The sequence below is a fragment of the Manis javanica genome, chromosome 3, assembly GCF_040802235.1.
Source record: "Manis javanica isolate MJ-LG chromosome 3, MJ_LKY, whole genome shotgun sequence".
NCBI classification, from domain to species: domain Eukaryota; kingdom Metazoa; phylum Chordata; class Mammalia; order Pholidota; family Manidae; genus Manis; species Manis javanica.
The window spans coordinates 193,837,982-193,861,460 of NC_133158.1; the positions used below are offsets into that span (position 1 = coordinate 193,837,982).

At 45.9% G+C, this 23,479-nt stretch overlaps 1 protein-coding gene and 1 long non-coding RNA gene across 2 annotated transcripts in view; one reads left to right on the plus strand and one right to left on the minus strand.

The window, feature by feature from the left end:
- The window catches only part of LOC108391295 (uncharacterized), a 207,216-nt gene extending 192,196 nt beyond the window's left edge, over positions 1-15,020 (minus strand). Inside the window, exon 1 of the long non-coding RNA XR_012129609.1 lies at positions 14,115-15,020. This is a non-coding gene — a long non-coding RNA (uncharacterized lncRNA). The remainder of the gene's footprint in view (positions 1-14,114) is intronic.
- A 168-nt stretch (positions 15,021-15,188) lies between these two features.
- SFRP2 (secreted frizzled related protein 2) lies at positions 15,189-23,082 on the plus strand. The gene is made up of 3 exons (XM_017649821.3): positions 15,189-15,941; positions 18,246-18,326; positions 21,913-23,082. Exons 1-3 carry the CDS (start codon positions 15,443-15,445, stop codon positions 22,215-22,217), a joined length of 885 nt encoding a protein of 294 aa, XP_017505310.1. The 5' UTR covers positions 15,189-15,442; the 3' UTR covers positions 22,218-23,082.
- The last annotated feature ends 397 nt before the right edge of the window (positions 23,083-23,479 follow it).

A 23,479-nucleotide genomic window follows, 5' to 3' on the forward strand; every position in this document is an offset into this window, starting at 1 on the left:
TAGCCTGAGAGGCTTGGGGATGAATCCAGATCAGTGGGCCGTGCTGCCATAAGACTGCTGTTGGCAGCTCTGGGGTGGGAAGGACACACAACTCAAAGGGTTCATTCGATTGCACTCTATTTAATTGTGCTGTCATCAAAGCCTGTTCTACTTTGCGGATGGCTTGTAATGCCTCAGGTGTGAGGGAGCGCGGTGACGTTAGTTGTGGGTCTCCTTCTAGGGTTTTAAATAGTGGAGTCAATTCAGTGGTGGGTATCTTTAAGTATGGGCGCAACCAATTAATATCCCCTAGGAGTTTTTGGAAGTCATTCAAATTTCGCAATTGATTATGTCTTATCTCAAGCTTTTGGGGGCAAATTACATCTGTGTAAATGGTTGCTCCTAGGAATTTGCTAACACTAGATTTTTGGACCTTCTCGCTTGCTATATTCAGTCTCCAATTTTCTAGGGACCTAGTGAGATCTATATATGCTTCTTCTATTTCCGCTGGTTGTGGGGAGCAAAGAAGGATGTCATCCATGTAATGGATGATCTTTAGCGTGGGATAGGTCTTACGAATTGGGTCTAGCGCTCGCTGAACGTACAGTTGACATATGGTGGGGCTATTTGCCATTCCTTGAGGGAGGACCTTCCACTGAAATCTGGCATCGGGTTGTTCATGGTTAATAGCTGGCAAAGTAAAAGCAAATCTTTCCCTGTCCTTGGAGCTTAGAGGTATAGAAAAGAAACAATCTTTAATATCTATTATGAGCACTTTCCATTCTTTGGGTAAGGCAGAGAGGAGTGGCAGTCCCCGTTGTACGGGTCCAAGCATTCTCATTTGAGCATTTACTGCTCTCAGATCATGAAGCAACCTCCATGATCCTGACCTTTTCCTGATTACAAATATGGGTGTGTTCCATGGGGACACAGAGGGTTCTAGGTGTCCCACTTGGAGCTGCTCTTGCACTAAGCAATGAGCTGCTTCTAATTTTTCAGAGGATAGGGGCCACTGAGGAACTTATACGGCCTCCTCTGTGAGCCAAGGTATGGGCATGGCATCTTCAATGGCCCCTATGAAAAACCCAGGCCGTGACGGTCATTCTTTACTTTGGGCAGGATGGGCTCTATGTGTCCCTGTTGGTGTTTCCCCAGCCCCTTGCCAGGGATGTATCCCATGTCCATCATCATGCCTTGGGCGGGGGTGGAGTATTCATTAATGAGTTTGAGGCCTAAGTCTCTCATGACATCCCTCCCCCATAAATTGACCGGTAGAGGGAGTACATAAGGGGTGACTGTACCCTCTTGTCCTTCAGGGGCTCGCCATTTCAATGGTTTGGCACTAATTGAAGGGCTTGACTCATATCCTAAACCTTGTAATGAATGTGAGGATTGGGTCACAGGCCACTTGGAGGGCCACCAGGTTGCAGAGATAATACTTTTATCTGCTCCAGTGTCTAGGATTCCCTCAAAGCTCTTTCCCTCTATTTGAAGAGTTAATTTTGGTCTGTCTGCTAAATCTAATACTATGAAGGCTGAATCCCAGTCAGAGGAGCCGAAGCCCCTTTCTCCCCTCTCCGTGTTGGTAGCAGGATAATTGGCGTGGAGACTAGGTAAAACTAAGAGCTGGGCTATGCGGTCTCCCGGGGATATAGGATAGATTCCTCTGGGAGCTGAACACATGATTTTTACCTGTCCTTCATAATCTTGATCTATGACTCCGGGATGAACTACCAGGCCTTTCAATGCAGCAGAAGAGCGCCCTAGGAGTAACCCAATGGTATTTGGTGGTAGGGGGCCTTTAAAGTCTGAAGGGATAGGCTGAACTCCCATCTGTGGAGTCAACACTATTCTGGTGGTGGCACGGATGTCCAATCTCGCGGAACTTGAAGTGGCTCTCCTTGGGGGGCCTGGTTGTTCCCGAATGACACTTGCGTGCTGGTTGCCCCATATATTTGCGGGCCCTGGTGACGGGGGCCCCTCTGGGCGTTTTTTGGCAACTCTAAGGGTTTCTCTTCTATATCTTTAATAGACCGGCACTCATTAGCCCAATGCCTGCCTTTCTTACACTTAGGGCACAATTCAGGGGTCTTTTGGGTTGTTTGTTCTGAAGCTGGGCTCCTACACTCTCTCTTTATATGTCCTAATTTCCCGCATTGAAAGCATTTGATACTTCTGTTAGTGATCCTGGCTTGTTTGTGGCTCTGTAATATGGCTGCGGCTAGGCCCGCATTGGTGAGTGGCCCTCCTATTTCTCTACAGGCTTTCAACTAGGCATGTATCCCTTTTTGTTTCCAGGGTGTTATCGCCTGTCTGCATTCCTTGGTACATTGTTCAAACACTAATTGCTCTACTAGGGGCATTGCTTGTTCCTGATCTCCAAATATTCTGCCTGCGGCCTCTATCATACGAGCGACAAAGTCAGAAAATGGCTCGCTCAGCCCCTGAATAATTTTTGTCAAATTGCCTGATACTTCTCCTTTGTTGGTGAGGGCTTTCCATGCCTTGGCGGCGCACGTGTTTATTTGTGCATATACCTGTAAGGGGAAGGCGGTCTGGTCGGCTACCCACTGTCCTTGGCCCGTCAGCATATCATATGACCATGCAGGCTGTCCTTCGGCCGCGTTTGCGCGTGCCTGGGGCATGCTGATATCATGCCACAATGCCTTCCATTCTATGTATTGCTCCATACTAGAAAGGCATGCCTTAGTTACATATTGCCAGTCTGCGGGTGTCATGGCTGTCTCTGTTAATCTCTCAACTTGTGCTATGGTATAGTTAGCACTGACTCCATAAGCCCGAACGGATTCTGCTAACTCCTTAACTTGTTTATGGCTCAGGGGCTGGTGAGAGCGTACACCGTTATCTTCAAATACAGGAAACATTTGTCTAATTGCCTGAAGAGTATCTGGGTGGCAAAAGGAGAGTGCGCCACTCACGTAAGGTGGCGGGGCAAAGGGTGTCGGGGGACACCCTGCTTTCATTTTTTCCTTGGTCCGCTTTTCAACTTTGCTGGTTCCCTTACTTCTACACTCTGCGGTTTTATTTTCTTCCCCTTCCTCTGCGGACGTTAATTCCTCCTCAGATTCCCTATTGGAGAGTTGGAGGTCCCTCAACTCTTTCCAGGGGTATTTACTATTTTCTCCGAGGCGATTGTCACTCGCTTCTCGGGGCTCTTTCACTTTTGCCCTAGGCGGGCTTTCTCCCTCACTCTGAGGTTTCTTTACCTTCGTTTTTGTGGCCTTTTTTCGGCCGCGCGCGCTCTCTGTTTCCCGTTCCGTTTCTGACATGCTCTCTTGGATATCTGTCAATGCTCTCTGACCTTCTTTTATTACCTTTTCACATCTCTCATCTTGCAGACAAGCTCTAATCAGTTTCCAGAGGGGCCTGGTGCCTCCCCTCAGGCTACCCTCCTCCTCCTCTCTATCAAGATCTTTCCCCAGTTTGTCCCAGCTCGGGATTGAGAGGGACCCTGAACAAATGAACTAGGGGGCCACACGGTCTATCTCCTTCACAAAAGATCCTAAGACTTTGCTGGAGACCTTCAAGTTTCGCTCTTTGAGAGCTGTCTGCAGCGCCGTGACTAATGACGGTGCATTCCCCATGGTGCCTCCTTATTTACAGAGAACCATCAACCATTATCCTAAAAAGCAGGGGCCTCTCGGAACTTACCCCTCCGGGCTTTCTTCTGACCTGCAGTTCTGAATCCTCTCCAGATGTCTGAAGGGTCCTCCCTGTGCCGGTGATGTTCTGGTTCCCGGGTTTCGGCACCACTTGTCGCGTGCCCTGTCCTCGCCGGCAAGAACAGCACGCAACAACAGCAGGATTCTTCTGCAGAAAGCTTTATTCTTCAGCTCTTTGTGAAACAAATGAGTTGGGCAGGACCCAGAGGGGAAGGAGAGGCTTGCTTATATAGTTCTCATGCTCTGACCTGGTTGGTGCGGCTCCATATGCCTTATTAGCATAACCATTTGGTGGGTCTCATTGGTCCTTATGCCAAGGCGCAATTAGCATGTAGTTTAGTGGTGTGGGATGATTTCTCATTAGGAAGTTCGGGGCCTTCCGGCTGCCCTGCATGGGGCGCTATTTTCTGAGCACGGCTGCCAACATTAATCAGTACGAACTAATCTGCAAGACATTAGTCACATTGCCCAAGTGGATTTTACAAGGTTACACTCTGACACTGTTTGAATCATTCTTCTACAAGCACTGTCTACTGTTTTTTGATAGAGAAGGTCAAGGCCCAGGGTGGAGGGCCAGACTCCAGATGTTGTGGCTCAACCTGTCGGAATCAAATTCACTCTTTCCATTTGGATTGTCTCCACAGTGGCACATGACTGAAAGAGAGGTGTCTCCATTCCAAGACATCTTCTGTTCTGTGTGTGCCTTAAGCATAGGTTTTTAGGTTTGGCTCTCACTGCAGAATATTAACAAACTACACTGATTATATACTTGCTGTATGCAAAACATACTACTTAGTCTTGGAGCTGTGGCAGTACAAAAATATATATTCCTGCCATCACTCTGCCTAGAATCTAGATGGGTTGACAAAACATGTTTCTAATTAGTAATGGTTACCCTGAGGAGATTACCAGTGATGATTAATTACAAAGGTTTTTTCTTAGAGTGCCAAAACTGTTTCCCTCAGTTAATATTTCAACTACTTGTCATCTCTTTTGTAATACGATTTTGACTTAAAATTCAAATTCCAACATTAGTAACAACATTTCTAAAATGATTAGATCTCTTTCCAATTGAGGGATCCTGATTTGCTTTTTAATAGAAGTCAAGTATAACTCTGATTTGTTTTGTCATTTCCTGGGATGATGGTGTGGAGTTCATTCCCAGCGCAGTCCGTCACAGCTGAGTGGCACTCCAACTCTCCTCGTGATGTGGGGCTTTATCTGTGACCTGGGCAAGTCTCTTAACACATTATTACATCCATAGAAGGTCCCAGAGGAAGCCTCTGTGGATAGTTGTCTGATATGATACACTAATGACTACCTGGTGAAATAAAAATAAGAAATAACACATAAGGTACTTACTATGTATTCCTATATATTTCACTCCTTTAACCCCACTAGGTGCATCATAAGTAAATCATTTTACTAATGAAGAAACTGAGGCCCAGAGGATTTAGGTAACTTGTCGAGGACCTCACAGCTACAAAGTCCTGCAGTCAGATTTGAACTCAGTCTGACTTTTAGCCATCAGCCTGCCCCAGATAACAGCCTGGGAGAAGCTGGTATCTCCCAGTACCGAAACACATTTCTCAAATTAATCCACAGGATTTGCTTTCTTGGAGCACAACTATTCTAAAGAAAAGAATCTATGAAACATCTTCAATCCTCATTTCCCCCTCTGTGACCAAAAAGATTTTTGTCTCCCCTCCCCTGGGGAGGTTTGAATCCTGTTCTTCCTCTTTGGTGTTCCTTGTTCCATAGAAAACAAGAGCATCAAAATAGCTTAAAGGGTTCCTTTATCTTCTTTCCCCCAATCTTTAGTCTTTATCTAATTTCCTGGCAATTTACATTTCTGTGAACATATTTTCATAGCTGGATCACCTCAAAGTGTCCCCCAAAAATCTAATCCACAAAGACCAGTAACCTGTGTTATACAAAGTATATCATAAATACGTATTCCTAGCTATAGCCTCAGCACATTTCAGTTCACTACAAGGATTTTATTAAAAGGAATTAATTCAGAAAATCATTTTCTTTCTTAAAGAATGTTTTACTCTCTCAGGTTACCTTCTTGTAAGCATTCTCTTTCTCAGCTACATAATGTAAACACAGTTTTAAAACATATTTCCTTTGGTATGTCTACTCTATTTGACATTTATTTATCAACCATAGTAGCATGAGCATAACACAAAGCATGGAATTAGATTTAAAAACATGAACATATGTAGTAGCAAAACTATTGTTCCCTAATGTCCAGTTCTTCTCCGCTCAAAGCCACAGGGCAGAACTGCACATTCCATCCCTCTGAAGTTAGGGGTGACCATCTTATTGATTTGGGGCACTGGAATGTTAGTGAAAGAGACATGTATCATTTCCTAATGGAAGTATTTAACCTCTTGTAAAGGAAAGGATCATCAGCCCCCTTTTTTGCTAGGGCACATCTGGATTGAAAGTGCTATAAAATAAAGCAGGTGGAATGCTGAGCTGGGAAAACAGCTGCCCTGGAAGGCTTCTCCACCTATAGCAAACTTTGTATTAACAAGAGACAAATTTGCATTATTTGGTGCTGATTGCTACCACAGTATAACGTAGCCTATCCGGACCAATACAGTATTGTATACGATCCATGATCTGCATCATACTGAAGCCCAGAACCACAGGTGTAATTCCTGAAGAAACAGGTCTGCTTGCTCTATCAATTGCCAAACATCACTTTAACCCTACCATCTTGAAAATGAGTACTACTGTGTGGTCACAAGGAAAACCAAGAAAAACAATTTGCATAAGTCAGTGTACCTTCTCTATTTCCATAAAAGCAAGTGGTGACACACATCTTAGTGGTTAATATTCAATAGGGCCATCCTTGCCCATAAAGGACAGTCCACTACATCTTGTAAATCAAAATCTATTTTAGTTAAATTAATTCTCTAAGTGGAATACAGATGGGCACAACATATAAAACAATGGCCAGTTACTTCATGCCAATGTGAAGATCCTTATTAGTGGTCTTGTGGGCACACACTATGTGAGCACCATTCATCTGAGTGTCAAATAAAGTCTGACCTGTGCTTTCCCAAAACTACTCCTACCTGAGAGTGAACACATTCCTCTCCCAGACAACATAAACTCATGGACCAATAGCCCTCAACTATGACTCAACTTCTCCCCATCTTCCCTGCCAGTCATCCCCATGGGAGGTAGAGGGGAGCCTTCCAAGTATGTTCTCCCAGAACCAGAAAGTTCCCAAAATACATTCTTTTCTGCACAAAGGGATACTTGAAATGCATGAATGGCAAAAATGGCTCAGAAATATAAGAACTAACCCTTCTCAAATTCTAACCACGTCATTCTTGAGGTTAAGAGAAAAGCTCAATTGGCTTTTTTTTTTCATTGTGAATCCAAAGTACCTCTTTTCAACCAAGTTGATACAGAAAATATCATATTGAGAAATACAAGAAAAACAGTTTCTGAGTTGTGGCCAGTCCATCCAAATGCCAAAAGATATTATAATCAAACTTCTATATTGGGAGAAATCTGGACAATGAGGTGCTTACCCAGACCCACCTTAATCATGATATGTGTAATTCAGCCACGATAAAAGAGAGCCACATATGAACTGGTAAACTGGAGAGGAAACATCCATACAGAGGAATCCACTCATGAAATTTAATATGGTTTGAATACTACATTCAGAGGTAATTTATTAGGACATAGATCTCCATTTGTTGATACATGGAAAGTTGTTACAAATGGTATGCATCATTTGATCGTATTTGTATAAAGCTTTTCTATAAGGTGATTTTCTCTTAGGTTAGAAGAATAAATTATTTTTCAAATTTTTGTAGATCTGGGCAGTGAAATTTAAAAGATTTCCATTTTCTGCTTTACAATTTTTTGTGTTGCCTTAATTTTTTACACATATTACTTAAATAAATGACAAGCTTTGGGGAGTAAAAAGCAATTCATGAGTAAAAATTAAAGTTTCATATCAACTTGATTTAATTTTCAATCCATTCCCTAAGTCTTCTATCCAATGTTTGCTGCTGACCTGGGAGATACAACTGTGTGGGATACATCATTTATCTGGGGGAAATGAGAATTTCCCATGTATCTCTTACAGTTTAGGGTTTTAAGACACTGAATAGTCTCCTCTGAAAATACATTTATAAACTGGACAGAAAGTAATCTCCCTTTATAAGTTTAAGCTGCTCTTATGTGAGAGAAAAGAACAGATCTCTCAAGATGGTTTACAGAAGTTTTTTCTGATTGCTTTCTAATGGAGTGTAAAGAACCTACATTCTATCACAATTGAGAAAGCAGCTAAGGTTCAGACATTACCTGCAAACAGATCATTAGCCCTGGCCTTGTTATTCCTTTTCCCAGCAATACCTATTCCACTCTGTGAGCTCTTCATAGCCTTCTTATCCCTTTATCCAAGCATAGTGGGAAAGTCTTTATCCTCAGAAGTATGTGCCATTTTCATCTTTAAGCTACATGCAGAGAAGTGGAAATTTTACTTTTACCTGCAAATACTAAACCATAAACCCCTTAAATGCAGGGACCTTTTGATTACCTCCCACAGTACATAGCCCAATAATCTTTTGATTGGATGAAATTAAACCCCAGGGAACTTGAGGAATTCCTTCTTTAAGGCATTAGGTTGCTAATTACATCATCTATTGTTAAAGAGAAGAGCAGGGCATGCTGTGGTGACATGGCACTATTCCTTGGAAATGATTTCAGGGACGACTTGCCCACCTCTTTCAGATACCACAGGGTATCCTAGAGAATAAAACACACTTAAAAAAAATTCTGAAGTGAAAGAAATCTGGTTTTGAGGCTCCATACAAGGGAGATTGGCCCCAACCTTTCCCCACCCCCAACTCCACCACACCCAACTCCTCTGAAAGTATAACTATCATAACAAGTAAAAGATTTAACTTCATACAGGTTCCCCACCACCACCCCACCCGCTATCCTAAAGTTCACGTCATGCCACTTTGTTTTTAGGAGAAACTATGTTAATGCATGCCTATTTTCACTAACCAAACGAAATCCGAAAAGGGTTTTCACTTTTATGAAGTGATCCTTGCTACTTCACTTTATGCCATCTTTTATGAGCATTCTTTCAGATAGCGGGGAAACCTGTAATATTAACCATAAAAGAGTAAGACATGTTTTCAGTATTTATTCCAGAGAATAACTGATGATAGAAAAATCTCAGGTAATCTTGCTCATTTTGAAGCTCTTAATTCAGACAAATCTGGACATGGAAACGGGTTTCTGAACTAGTACAAATAATAATAGATTAACCACACTCATTAAAGCACTATTGTTTTCCTTATTTTCTCCCAGGACAGAACTCCCTATGAATTTCTTTAATGAATTAAGATTTCTAGGAAACAGGGAAAACAACATAGCCCTAGAGAACATGGCCAAAATGATCACTAGATAATTCAAAGGCTGGCCATCTACCAGAAATGCAATTTAACATTTGGAAATGTTATTTTTATGCAATATTTCCCCGTTGTACTACCAAAGATTTGCAAACTATTAAAAAAATATTACTTACTAACGAAACTTTGTTAACATTTAGTGCCAATGAATTCAGTCAGAGCATTCAGTCTGTGCATGCTGGATACTATAGATTAAAATTCCAGATTACATTTTAACCCTAAATCAACCAAAAACAAAGCGCTTTTTCTAATTTACAGATTTCTTTGTTTCTATGAATACCTGTGACTTACTGAAGCTAAGTATGTCATAAAAGGATGAATCTCTTCAGTGAATCTGACAAATTTCTTAGTTTGGGAAGCATAAAAATCTACCATTATTGAAAAAGACACAACCAGACAAACACCAAGAATGGAAAAATGTCCCTCCGAAGTCAGTTCAGTAAGAATGACAAAGGGCTTTTTATTCTGGTATTTGTCTCTGGAAAGATCATACATGTGTGCAGGAACTCAGAATCCATCTGTTGCTTTAGAGCCAACAGACTTTATTGTATTGACTTTGTGCTCTTATCTGATGGCAATAAATTTCCACCAGAGTGAAACACCAGTTTAGCCAGTGACCCCTGCTGTTCAGACCAGACAATGGAGTAGGTCTTTCTTCCCAGAGACACTATGTGTTTCCTGGACTGCCCTCAATGAATGGCCTTGGGATTTTGCTGTTTCCATTGAGGATTTCCTAATGTGAGCAATTAGGAGATGCTTCATTTCAAGAGTCTCATCAGCAGTTGGAACACATCAGTGAGCATTAAATGACTGGGACCCCAGAAAGAGACAGGGAAATTGGGATGAAAAGTGCAGGGGAGAGGAAAAGAAAAATACCCAGCAGAGATTCTTGTATATAAGAGGTGCTCAAGAAATGATTCTTTAATTCAGAGTGCAAAATGGACTAGGTGTACACAGTCGACACGAATTTCAAATTTTTGAACCCCAAAGACCCAAGAATCACTACTGACTGGTCCAGCAAATTTAAGACCTTATGCTGTAAACAAAAGGCTTCTGGGAAGGATAATGTGAACTAAAAACCAGAACTGGAATTTCCTTCCCAGAGGTCCATGTCATTTAACTGCCCCCAGGTCTTCTGTCTGGGTTTCTTTTTTTGTTTTTGAACCAGAAGCAGACAGGGATGCAAGTAGTACATGCCTTCTCGCCCTATCCTTTCTCCCAAAATGTCTAGAGGTATTTTTTCATTGAAGGAACTACAGAAGAAACGGAAATTGGTCTCTCCCAAGGCACCAACCACAGACAGCCCCTATAATGTGCCTCTAGCTGTTCTGAAAGAAGCATTATTATAAAACAGCTTTCTCAGTCCATCCCAAGTCAGCTGTTGACTAAAACACTTGTGTGGCTAAGGAAGAACAAAAACATGATCTGTTGCAGTAACAGATTATTACTAAGTAATTGAGTTGTTTTTCGGTTTGTTTTTGTTTTCATCATTTAGGAACAGCTGTTTTAATCATTTAGTAGTACCGAGCTCCAGAAGTATCCATCCATTGCCTTCAGACCTTTCTCAAAGAGCAAGTTCTCCGTGCTTGGTACAAAAAGGCCTCGGGAACCCGAGGGGTTCCCACTGGCTGTGGCCCCCCGGACCAGAGCCCTCGCACACGCCCGCGCAGTTACAGCTGTCCCGGGGCGGGCTCCTTCGCCGCCGGGGAGAGCCCGAGGGCGGCTCTTGCTTCGTTCCCGGGAACAGTCAGCCTGAGCCAGGACTCAGGCAAAGCGCCGCCCATAGTCGTGGTCTCCGCAGCCCCTTCAGCGCCCTTGCTGGGCCTGGTAGGGCACTGCCGGGGCTGGGAGTCCGGTGCGGCCGCCGTACCCGCCTAGTCAGAGCCTCCCTGGACTCTTCGTTTGCTTTTTCAGCTCCGATCTGGGGCCCACCCGCCGCTTGTAATCTTAGAGAAGGAGATACGCGCCCGAGCTCGGGTTAACAGTTGGCAAACTGTTCGCCCTCGGCCTTGACTCTTCTCTGCTGAACCCTTGGGTTGCGGGCCCGCCGGGAGCCGAGTGCGCGGCAGGAAGGCGGCTGGCACCGGCCCTGCGCGCGTTTGCCCGGGAAAGCTCCCCGTCCCGCGGCGCTCGGCCGCCTCGCTGGGAACGCGGGGGGCGGGCGGGCCAAGGCGAAATATAGAGGTGAACCCACACGCCTCACGCCTCAAGCCCAACAGGTAAAAATGTAAAAGACCTCAGAGCCTCAGCTGCCTAAAGGAAACCAGCAGGCAGCCCTAGAAGGACCATCTGTTTGAGGAAATGGCGCCCCCAGATGGCTGCCCGCATCCCGCGGAAAGATGCTTCGGCTGGCGTGCCGCTCCGCCCCGCCCAGAGTAGCGAAGGCAAGGATCGATTCACTGTCCCAGGAGGGGCGGCGCGTGCGTGAAAGGTCAGAGCGTGTCCCCAACGCCGGGGCGCGGGGAACCTCACCGAGCCGAGGCACGTGTCCCACCACCAGCTGTACCACGCATTGAATGACCCAGTTTCAGTCACTTAATCCCTCCATGCCTCGGTTTCCTTATTATTACTTATTTGCAAAATGATAATAAGTCACACCTATCTGCCGAGTGACTGAGGATTACAGGAGGCGAAGACCTCGGGTCTGTCTGTTGGCGCGGCCTCTTAGCGACGGCGCGAGCTGTCCTCCGTGTCTTCCCGGGCTGCTCCGGGCCTGCGCCAGGTAACCGCGGGCATCCGTACTCAGCAGCTGCCGTAAAAGACTTAAAGCCTCCCTAGAAACCGTGCATCTTAATAAGGAGCCTCGAAACCCAAGCTTTCGTATCTAAAGGGCAGGTGGGTCGTACAGTCCTTTGGGACCTTAACAAGCTTGTTTCCAATGCGACGCTGCCCCTCCGTAGCCGGTGCTGGATACGGGGAACTAAGAAATAGGTGTATTCCCGTGTCGTCCTTCCCCCTCTGGCCTGCCCTCCCACTCTGACGCGGGTCCGTTCGTCGGCTTTCCGATTCGCGAGTGGGGATGCAGGCTCCATTTCCCCTGGCTCCCCGCTGACGTCGAGCAGACACGGGGTCGGACGCCGCCGGCTCGAGGAGCCTTCCCACAGGACCGAGTCTCTGAGCCTGACACTGAGCGTCCCGACTGCCCAGAAACTCTAACACAGCCGAACTGTTCCGGCCAGATTGGCGGCCACTTTCTTTGTGCTTCAAGATTCTTCATTGTCTTGACAACAAGCAACTCAAGTAGAGAGGCAGGCCAAATCCAGAAGACGGATTGTCGAGGCTCTTCAGGCCTGCTGCACCTGGGTGGATACTGTTCGCTGTGGGTGTGGTGGGGACAAGGGTGGGGGAAGAGGAGCAATGTCATCACCAGGGGCTCAGGGGCAGTCCCTTTAGGCAAATTGCCCAACTCGGTACTTAGGTCCTCAGAGGAGTGGGCATCCACCACCCTTACCCTGGATTTGAGTGGAATAGAATTTCTGTTCCTAAAATGGGCAAATCCTAAATGAATTGGGAGCGAGGGTAAGCACTGACTCTCCGTTTGTAAAGGCCAGAATCTTTGGCCGTTTTTGTAAGTGGCAAGGGTCTCAGGAGACCCGTAGGCCGTAGGGCCAACCAGGAGCGCAGAAGACTCAGGGTTAAAGAGGGCGCCGCCGCGGGGAGGCACCATGTGCGCGCATCTCTCTGCGGCTGCACAGCGACCCCGGCTGGGAAGCGCAACGGGACTGTCACCAAGCATCCGCGTTCGTGCGCTTTCACACGGACAGCGGGCCGCACTCGCGTCCCGGCCTCGGTAGGAGATTATTTTCCTTATTCCCCCTCAACCAGCTGGTCCAGTGGGCCCGCATGTGAGGCGGGCACGCGTGATCCAGGCGCGAACGAGCGGCGCAAAGGAAAGGGAGGGGAGCGTGACCCCAAGTGCCGAAGGAACACAAAGGCTGTACTGGGTGGGATCTTGCCGAGTGGCGTTGCAAGAAGGTGCCCCGCCCAGAACCAAGCCTGCCGGAGCCCCTCGGAGGTGGCGAAGACGCCAGTGTGGCCCTCGGCGCCCCCTGGCGGCGACCGGGGCGGCGCGAGCTTACGAGACAATGTCTCCTGCTGCGCGGGCCCGCGGGGCGCCCGGGGCCAAGCAGCTCCCGGGTATGCAGCGGTGCACCGCCTCTGCAAGCACTACAGGCGTTGGGCTCCTGAAGCCCAGCGCTAGAAGGTCTGAGGGGCCGAGGCGGCCTCAGGGGAGGGAGCTGGGGCTGGGGGCATTGGAAGCCGAAAGGCTCTCATCCCATCCGTGGGCCCAAGTCCGAGCATCTCTCAGAGCTCAGACTCTGATTAGATATTTGATTCCGTATGCCTCCGTTTCATTTGGGGTTTATTTTCAAAACAGTGGTTTGAGGAGCTGGACTTTTAGGCCTCTTGGAACTTTAGTTAGAAACGAAAGGCCTAGGACCAATTCAGCTGCAGCCCTCGGCCCTTCCCTGGCAGGCACCCATGTCAAAAGAGAAAAGAAGGAAGCTGGCCCTGTAAGGACCCAGATCCTTGCGGCCCAGAGGATGCTCTCCCTCCAGATGACGATTTTCCCAGTGTTTACGGCCAGGAAGGGATAGGAGATAACACTGCGAGGGCTTTTGCCACCCCCACATTAACCCCCTCTAACCAGTGGGACCACAAGACGGCGGGACGATTTGGCCTAGGCCAAGGCATCTTTTCGGAAGAAGAAAAATGGGGAACGTTCTGACAGAACCCGATGACGACCCTAAGAGGCCGGGAAGTAACAACAGTGCTTTCTTCTTACATATGAAAGAACCTTGGCGGGCTTGTTTTCCGGAGATTGTCTCTTTAGATCTGCACCGACACCCCGCTAGGGAAGCTGAGGGGGCGGAGCCGACCTGCCCCTAGGAAAAGGAGCCCCCTCCACACACACACACACACACACGCGCGCGCACACACACACACACCTTCCCTCTGCATGCACCCTAGTCCCAGTTTACAGTTGTGAACTTACTGTTTTGCAGTCCAGAAGTGCACTAGAGCCCCAGCTCCTGTTTGTTCATCTCTGCACACTAGGAGCCAGCACAATGCAGGTTGGCATTTGTAAGATTTATGAGCCAGCTCCGCCAAGGCCACGACTAGCGCTCGTGGAACTCTCGGCAAGGCTCCTTCCTCCGCTCCCCCGCCTTCCTAGGCTGCCCACCTGACGCATTTTCTGCCAGTCCCAAGTGCCTGGCTCTAGCCTTTCCAAATTGCGCCCTGAGGGCCCATATTTCCGCTCTCCTGAGCGCCCGTTGCAAGGTGTGTGTTGGGGCTCGTAATGCCTTCAAACATTGAGTCATCCCATTCATTTAGGGAGGGGGCAGGTCTCTTCTCCAAAACCAGGAAATCGTGTGTGTTTCCGACGAGGTTCAAGAAGTGTTTCCAAAATCTAGACTGACTGGCTCCAACAAAATAACCCCAATGTTTTGTCTCCGTTTTCATGTAAATGTTTTGCTAATACGACTTGATTTATAATTTTGACTTTTAAAACCGCAGTGGGGGAGCACACTGTATGGGATGGGCCAGACTGGGAAACCAAGCTCGCCGACGCGGCCTCAGGCTGGCAGGTCCCGGGCGCGAGCGGAGGGCACAGAGAGCCCTAAGATGCAGTTCCCTTGAGCTGCTCCGCGGGCGGAGCAAAAACTTAAGGCTGGCGTCAAATAAACCCCGGGCCAGGCCTCGTGGGCTGCGGAGCGCATTCCGGCCGGGTCCTGGCTGCATGGCCGCCCATTGCGTCCCGCGGTCCCCCGCGCAGCCCGCGCTCTGCACGCTCCCTGTTGTGGCGCAGCTGCCGGGCTTGTCTATTTGCTTGTGTTTAAAGCACTCCTGGGATGATTTCGGCAGCATCTGAATGGGACGCGGGGCAGCCAGAATTTCCTTCCAGGGAGCGCGTGAGGGGCATTCTCAACAGAAAACCAGACCTAGGGAGCAGTGACCAAGCCTCCTCGGATTACTCCCCCCTGGCTCCTCCCTTGCTCCGGCCCCCCCCCCGCCTCCATATTTGCATAAAAAAGGCCAAGAAACTTCGGCTGGGCCCCAGCAGCGGCTCATTCTGCTCCCCCGGGTCGTAGTCCCCCAGAGCTGCGTGCAGGCTTGCAGCGCGAAATCGAGCGGTGAGCGCGGAGTCCACGCAGTCCTCCCGGCGCCCTGCGTCGCGGCGCTCCAGCCGCCCTGCCGCCAGCTTTCCAGGCCCCCGTACGTCGTCGAGCGGAGCTAGCGTCCCAGGACGAGCTCGGGCCCCGTCCACCTCGAGCTTTCCAGGCTCCGCTGCCTCCTCCCACCGAGGGTCGCGTGCTCAAAATGCCGCAGGGCCCCGGCTCGCTGCTGCTGCTCGTCCTCGCCTCGCACTGCTGTTTGGGCTCGGCGCGCGGGCTCTTCTTCGGCCAGCCCGACTTCTCCTACAAGCGCAGCAATTGCAAGCCCATCCCCGCCAACCTGCAGCTGTGCCACGGTATAGAGTACCAAAACATGCGGCTGCCCAATCTGCTGGGCCACGAGACCATGAAGGAGGTGCTGGAGCAGGCGGGCGCCTGGATCCCGCTAGTCATGAAGCAGTGCCACCCGGACACCAAAAAGTTTCTGTGCTCGCTCTTCGCCCCCGTCTGCCTCGATGATCTGGACGAAACCATCCAGCCGTGCCACTCGCTTTGCGTGCAGGTGAAGGACCGCTGCGCTCCGGTCATGTCCGCCTTCGGCTTCCCCTGGCCGGACATGCTCGAGTGCGACCGCTTCCCCCAGGACAACGACCTCTGCATCCCCCTCGCTAGTAGCGACCACCTCCTACCGGCCACCGAGGAAGGTAAGCCTTCTCTCTTATTCCAGCCGTACCCCCAGTTTCGCTAAGGCTTTCTCCGGGATCCCGCGGACCTCGCCCCACATCCTGATGTGTCCCCGCTGAGGGTGCCAGTCACGGGCCGGGCAGGCGCTACCCTTACCCCTTTTGTGCCATCGTGACAAATTTGAGACACCCACACATCTCTCATTTCCTTCCCGAGTTATACCAGGTGCTCTTTCTTGGGACAGTAGTTTGTTTGTTTTTAAAAAAGAAAGAAAACGAACTGAAAGGCTTTTTTTTTTCTTAAAGACATACAATTATTTTTTAAAGTGGCGGTGTTGGGGGCGGGGGAGTGCACAATTCTGTGAGCGTTGCAGATGGTCCTGTGTGCAGTTGGTGGTGAGCACCCTGGCCAGAGGCTGCTCGCTCAGCCTCTGGCAGCCTGTTCTTACCACCAGGCGGGATTCTAAGTCACAGGAACATTCCCGTACAAGCACAAGAGCGAAAATGCAGAGATAGGCTTTTAAGGTACTTTTTGATCTTTGCCGATTGTTTAGTTTTGGAAATAAAAACAGAACTGCTCCAGCGTGTTGAAAATTAAGTATTGGTTGTAATTGATCAGGTGTCCAAGAAATAGGGCATAAAGGGAATCTCCAAGAATCATTTTTCTATCACTATTCAGCTTTTATCTTACGAGTGGTTTTAATTAACTGGAAAAAATCATGCAAAAAAGTTTCCCAAGTTCTTAGAAAACAGAGGGGGAGTTTCTGCGCAAAAACCATCAAAGCAATGAAAACCGCATGGGCTCTTGATAGTCTTCCTGAAAGGAAAACATGTACAACGTGTCACGTGTCTGTGCTGATTTAGGTCCCCCAGAGATGGAAAGGGGCTTCCTAATCCCTTTCAGGGCTCCAGCAACGTCTCCCTTTCAATTCCTAATTGTTTTCCTACAGCCACCATTAGTTAAAGAAAATGCAAAGTTGCTTAGCAGTCTTTCCTGGCAGGCACTGTGAGTTTGCGATCATCTTATTGGTTAGATTTCTAATTTATTGCAAATGTTTGGCATATTTCAAACATTTGTCCAACATATACCACAGACCAACCAATACAGGTTAGTAAGGTTTTATATACATTCCTAGAACTCCTAATTGGAAATGTTTCATTTTGTTTGAATGAAGGTACTTAAGGGCAGTTCTATGTGTGTTGCTTTTTTATTTGTTTATTTCCTCTATCAGCACCAACACTATACACCACATTTCTCCAAAAAGCAATTTTCTCCCTTGAAAATAAAAGTTTATGGTCCTTAAAATCCATTTTGCAATTTCTCTAATTTGATAACTAATTCTTCTATCATGAATCACAAAGATTTTTTCTGTGAAAATTCCATTTCATATTAATGAAAATCAAATTTCAACTAAATTTTAAGAAGAGCCTTAGCACATTTATAAATGGGAGAAAGGGTATATGTTTTCTTTTTTCCTCCTCCCAAGAAATCACTCTTTAAGAAGAGCCTGTAGTAGGATTTCTGATCATTATGCTAGTATACATTCCTAGGTTTGGTCAGACCCCATAGAGAGTTTGCTTCAACTTCAATTACCTTCAGGAAAAACTTAGAGGTGTTTTTTTTTTTGTTTGGTGGACTGGCTGAGTTTTCATTTTTGTTTTGGGGAGCTGGAAATGGTCGAAGTGGGGCAAGAAGAACCTGCTCCAGGAAGGAGATATCAATGAAATAAATGCTGCTTAACACAAACACAGACTTGCCAGAAAGCAGGTATATAGAACCAGCAGAGCAGGCTGTTGTAGTTACGGAGCTGTGTTTTCAAGGTGGAAAGAGTTCATATGTAACTGTTAAAACACTAGCCACCTCTCCCTGTCTGGACTTGAAAGTGTCTTGGAATGACCACCCTGAGACACAGGGCTCTGCTGAAGAGTGTAGCAGAGACAAGCAGCACTGGTGTCCTGCAGCTGCGAAGGACAATCTCTTGGCCATGGTTTGCGATAACCACTTTTCCAAAATCCCTCAAGGGTCTTCTGGAGCTTTCTCCTCAGATAAGCTTTGAGAACAACTTTTTCAAAGACTGAGTTTGTCCCAGGGAGTGGGAAGGAAGAGCTAAGCTAAAAATTGTCCCAGTTAAATATCACTACACCTGTCCACTCTGCCCACAAAGCTCTTTTTCTTTGGGATGCATCATTTATTATATCCAACATATAGGCATTCTCATTTTGCCCATCAAAAGAAAGGAGGCAGGGGAGACTTTCTTAAGGTTGTTTACAAATGCTACCTACTGTTCCTTTTCAAGAAAACTTACTAATTTTTCACACTTCTAGCCCCAAAGGTCTGTGAAGCCTGCAAAAATAAAAACGAGGATGACAACGACATAATGGAAACTCTTTGTAAAAATGATTTTGGTAAGTAATACACAACAAACAATAAAACACCTCACATTCAAAAGTGTTATTTACCAGTAACACATAAAGGTACAAATCAGTAAGATGTTACTAGGTAAGGGCTGGGTAAAATGCCATCACAACTCATCTTTTCTAAAATCATCTAACTTGGTGTATATTAGTTCTCCCTCCCTATGTAACTGTCTTGTATTGGGTTGTATCTTTTGGAGTGAGATTTATTGTTCTGTTAAGCAACAATCAAATGAGAATTATTCAAATTATGGATTTTCAATGACATATTTTCCATTTTGCTTTGACTTTTTCTTGCCAGCAGGTGTAATCCTGAGCCATGTTCTTTCAGTCACTTGACCATTATACCAGGGATGGAAACATGTAAATATTATCACCAGCAAGACAGATTTAAGGCATTAAGTTGGCCAAAAATAAAAGTTTACTCTAGCACAAAATAGAAATATTTTACTTGATTCATAACTTTCATGGCTTTGCTCCTCTGTGTTCCCCCGTTAGTGAATGTATCCAAGGTACTGTTTAATAATTTAAGGGGTAGGGATTCCTTAAATTTAAAAAGAAAAAAAAAGAAATAATGCTTAGAAATTTATTTTGGCAAGATAAACAGATGTGGTCCCTGCTCTATCAAACAATAATGGACTCTAAAAGACCTGTATTAATATTTCTACATGCTCAACAAAGTCCTGGAGACAGAAGTCACTCCAGCCCCCACTGTTGAGGATTGCCCTCCCCTTCTCTCCTTACAACTTACCATCCCAGAAATCTCAGACCTGGTCAAGTCCATGACACTCCGGAAACAAACTAGTCACTGCTCATTACAACCCCAGGTCTCTTTTAGGAAAAGCATCACATTGCAGAGGAAGGGAAAAAGAAAGGAAGCAACACTAAATCCTAACCAATCTTTCCCCTCAGCAAGAGCGACAGATGGGATGATAGGGTTTCAGATGTCTATAGTCAAATATTTAAACTCTCAAAGTAGCAGAGGGCCAGGCATGTTGGCAGCAGCAATTTCAAATTTCCAGAGCCTTACCAAAACATAGTTCTTAGCTTCCATGCTACAATTTGATTAAGAACAAAATATAATATTTTAATATTTATAAAATTCAATAAAATTTATATAAAATATCATTTTCTTCTAACCGCTTACATTCCTTTGCATGAGATTTAATACAGATCTCTCTCCTGACTTCCATGAAAAAGTTGGTTATATCATGGGGCTCCAAAACAGTTTAAATACAGCGCCCGCACATGTGTGTGCACACACACACACACACATACACACAAACTCTACCTGCTTGCTTTGTGGCTTTCATTACAGAAGATCCCCTTCCTAAGGACGTGCTATCAAGACCTGGGCAAAAAATAGGGGTGTGTGTATGAGTGTGTGTCCTGGTGGTCTCTCTCATTAGAGGAGAGAGCCTTTAAAAACAACACAGAAGTCATTCCATTTAAGGTGTCACACATGCAGATACCTCACAAGCTTTGTTTTCTACTTCCCCATATTCATTTCGCCCTATAAGTAGTGTGCCATACTGCCTCTGTACTTGGGGAGTCATAGAAGGGTAGAAGGAACAAGGGTAGAAACCATTTATTTAACCGAATCATCTATGAAAGCATCACACTCTTTCCCCTCCACACTCCTGAAGTACAGGAAAAATGTAGAACGCCTCCTGATTTCAGTGGTGAAAGCACTAGTGAGGGAAGAATGGCCCAGAACTGCCTGCCTATGCAGACAACTAATGTTGGATCAGACAGTATCATCTCTGCCTATCACTTCCTGCATCCCCATTTACTTCTTACAGGGCAGGAAAAGTTATTTTGGGGCTTTGAGTCCTTATATTTGGTCCCAGCTAAAAACCCAGGGAGAAAATGCCTGCTCTATTCCCATAACAAACTTTTGCAAAGTTGGTTATTTTATAGCTAGACAAAGACGAGTATAGGTCTTCCCCCTGGTTAAAAATGATCTTTCTGATGTTTGGAGCTCGAGAATGTTTTATTTGACCAGGTGAAATCTCACACATGCCTATCTCTGCTACAGACGAGCCTCCCAGGCAGTGTGTATTCACTTCTCCCACTAATAATCTTCCTCATTCTCATCCCTTAGGCAGAAGCCACAGGAACATGTGACATTTCCATATGACTTACTCCGTGATTTAAGTATTTCAACCCTGAGAACTCAACACTATGGCTCATAAGCATATCAGACAAAATAATGAATGGTTGGCCAAGTCACAGTATCTTTGATTTACCTGGTGGGGCTCTGGTCATTTCCTGGTTGACTGGAAAAGCTATCTAGTCAAATTCTCTCTCTGACATATGAAGAAAGACAAAGAGGTCCCTGAAGCAGTTATACACACACACAAAAAAACTCTTCCTCTACCATTAATTTAAGCAGCACATTAATCCGAAGAAGGTCAGGAAGTCACACTCACACATCTATACAAAACACTTGTCAATGTCACCAAGGTTCTTGAGACATTAGTTGGGTGTGTTAATGCTCCAGCCAGGATAAGAGATTTCACATTCCCTTACAAGACCACAGTGGTATTATAAAAGATCTGGGAACTGGAGTTCTGAGGATTAGAGAGCCAGGATACAACCTAACTGGATGACGTGTAAGTCATTAAATATCTCTGGATTCCGGATATTTCGTGTACCAGGAGATTTTTTTAACTGGATGATCCCTTCCAGCCTTAAAATTATATTCTTTCCCTGCCTTTATGGAGTCTTGAAATGTAATTCCAGCACGTATGTTTGTAAGGTTCTTTCCCAAAGCACACTGTTCATGACTATAAAATGTGTCTTGTATAGCAAATCACTTACTTTTGGTCTTAGCATTCTAATGAGTCTACACATCTATTGTGGAAACAGTAAACAGTATATGATCTGTAAACGCCTAGGCCTCGGACAGGCAGCTGATAGCAAAAAGGATGAGGTCTGCAGAAAAACACTTTTAGAGCTAAACATGTTGTGCTCTTAAAAAGAGGCTTGGATATTTTTTTTTCCTAGTTGCTTTACCAAATCAAATGCAGATGTAAGATCAATTCTCCTCTGTACTCTGTTCTTTAGAAAACAATGATTGTGTGATAGAAGTTCCTTATAGGTTTGTCCAAAAACCTCTCCAATGTAATAAATTGAGTTTAAAGTTTATGGCCACAGAAGGATCATATTTCACCTAAGAGGCAGGCATTTCTTTTCATGCTGAAGTTTCCAGTAGAGGAAGTCATTTGTTGAGGAAAGCAGAAACCACATGCAACCTACACACAAATACAAGAACACAGGGGCAAGGAAGAAAAGTTAATTGAGTCCCACAAAGAGAGGTTTCAAAGGATGGCTGATTTGAAACAAAGTGCCTGGCAAATTCTTTGAGGCTTTAGAAATGGAGTCACCTGCTGCCCCCAACTTCCAACCGTGTCCCTGCAGCCCCTGACAGTCTCACCAGCTCCATGAAGCTCCTCTTCCCTCCCTTTGGGCCAAGTCACACAAATCTGTAGTGCAGCTGGGTGAGGAAAACTCCCAGTCAACCCTGTATTTCCTCATTATAACTGGGTGGTCCCATCTCCTCTTGTCTTCATAGCGCTGAAAATAAAAGTGAAGGAGATAACCTACATCAACAGAGATACCAAGATCATCCTGGAGACAAAGAGCAAGACCATTTACAAGCTGAATGGTGTGTCCGAAAGGGATCTAAAGAAATCGGTGCTGTGGCTCAAAGACAGCTTGCAGTGTACCTGCGAGGAGATGAATGACATCAACGCGCCCTACCTGGTCATGGGCCAGAAACTGGGCGGGGAGCTGGTGATCACCTCGGTGAAGCGATGGCAGAAGGGGCAGAGAGAGTTCAAGCGCATCTCCCGCAGCATCCGCAAGCTGCAGTGCTAGTTCTGGTGCCCAGGTTGCTGCCTGTAGGCCAGCTCCAGGGCTCAGCTGACCATTTCTGCTGCGGGACCTCAGCTCTCGTTTCCCAAGCACAGAACCTGCAGCTCCAGCCCCAGCCTGGAGCAGATTCCCCTGCCTTTTGCACATTTGCACCCACAGCATTTCCTGAGTTATAAGGCCCTATGTGGCCTCAGGAATGGGTAGCTGTTTTGACATAAAGGAAAAACCCACCCAGTTCTTAGCGAAATGTTCAAACTAATAAAGTCATGAATATTTTTATGAAGATTTAAAACAGCTCACGTTAGTTTTGATTAGGTGCAACTGTGACTTGGGCCTGATTTGCATTTTTCTTGTTTGGTTTGGATGAACTGATGTTCACTTTCTGCTGAGGTTGCCATAACATACAAATAGCTTCATTTTTCTATGTGGCCCAAACTGTTGTGGGGTACAAACCCTGTTGAGATAAAGCTGGCTGTTATCTCAACATTTCTCAGCTCTAGCCTGAGACTCAGCACCTAAGTCTTATAACGATTCATTTGTCATTTTACACCCTCATGGGGAACTTAACAACTGTAGCATATATTGCATTTCCCGATAGAGTACTTCCATTTATAAGAAGCACATTAACCATCATAGCATGATTTCCTCAAATAAAGGGCAGGACAAATTTTATAATTGATCTGAGTACTTAAGCTTTGTTTAAAACATTTTTTACTTAATTTTGCAAATTAAACCATTGTAGCTTACCTGTAATATACATAGTAGTTGACCTTAAAAAGTTGTAAAAATATTGCTTTAACCAAACACTGTAAATATTTCAGATAAACATTATATTCTTGTATATAAACTTTACATCCTGTTTTACCTACTTCTTGTCTCCTATCTTCTTTGGGATAGGAACTGGGAAGGGAAAGGTGCAAGACTGGTCACCTCCCCTCTCCTGAGGCCTCACCCTCCTGCGGTTTGACGTGTCTTTCTCAAGCACCTCAGGAGAGTGTCTCCCCTTACCCCGTCCAGCTCCTGCCTTGTGCCGCCCTGCACACAGATTTTACCACTGTGGGCCCAGCAGGGAGGCAGAGATTTGCAGGCCCCTGCAAAGGGCTGTCCTGCTTTGGTCCCTTCCCAGCAGTTCAGCTGCAGCTATGTGGTAACCCTAAGCCTAAGGTCCATGAGCTTTATACTTGTTCTTTTCATGTCCTGAGATTGTTATAATGAAATAGAATAACCATTGCAAAACTGTTAATTGCTTCTCCACTTAAACTCTA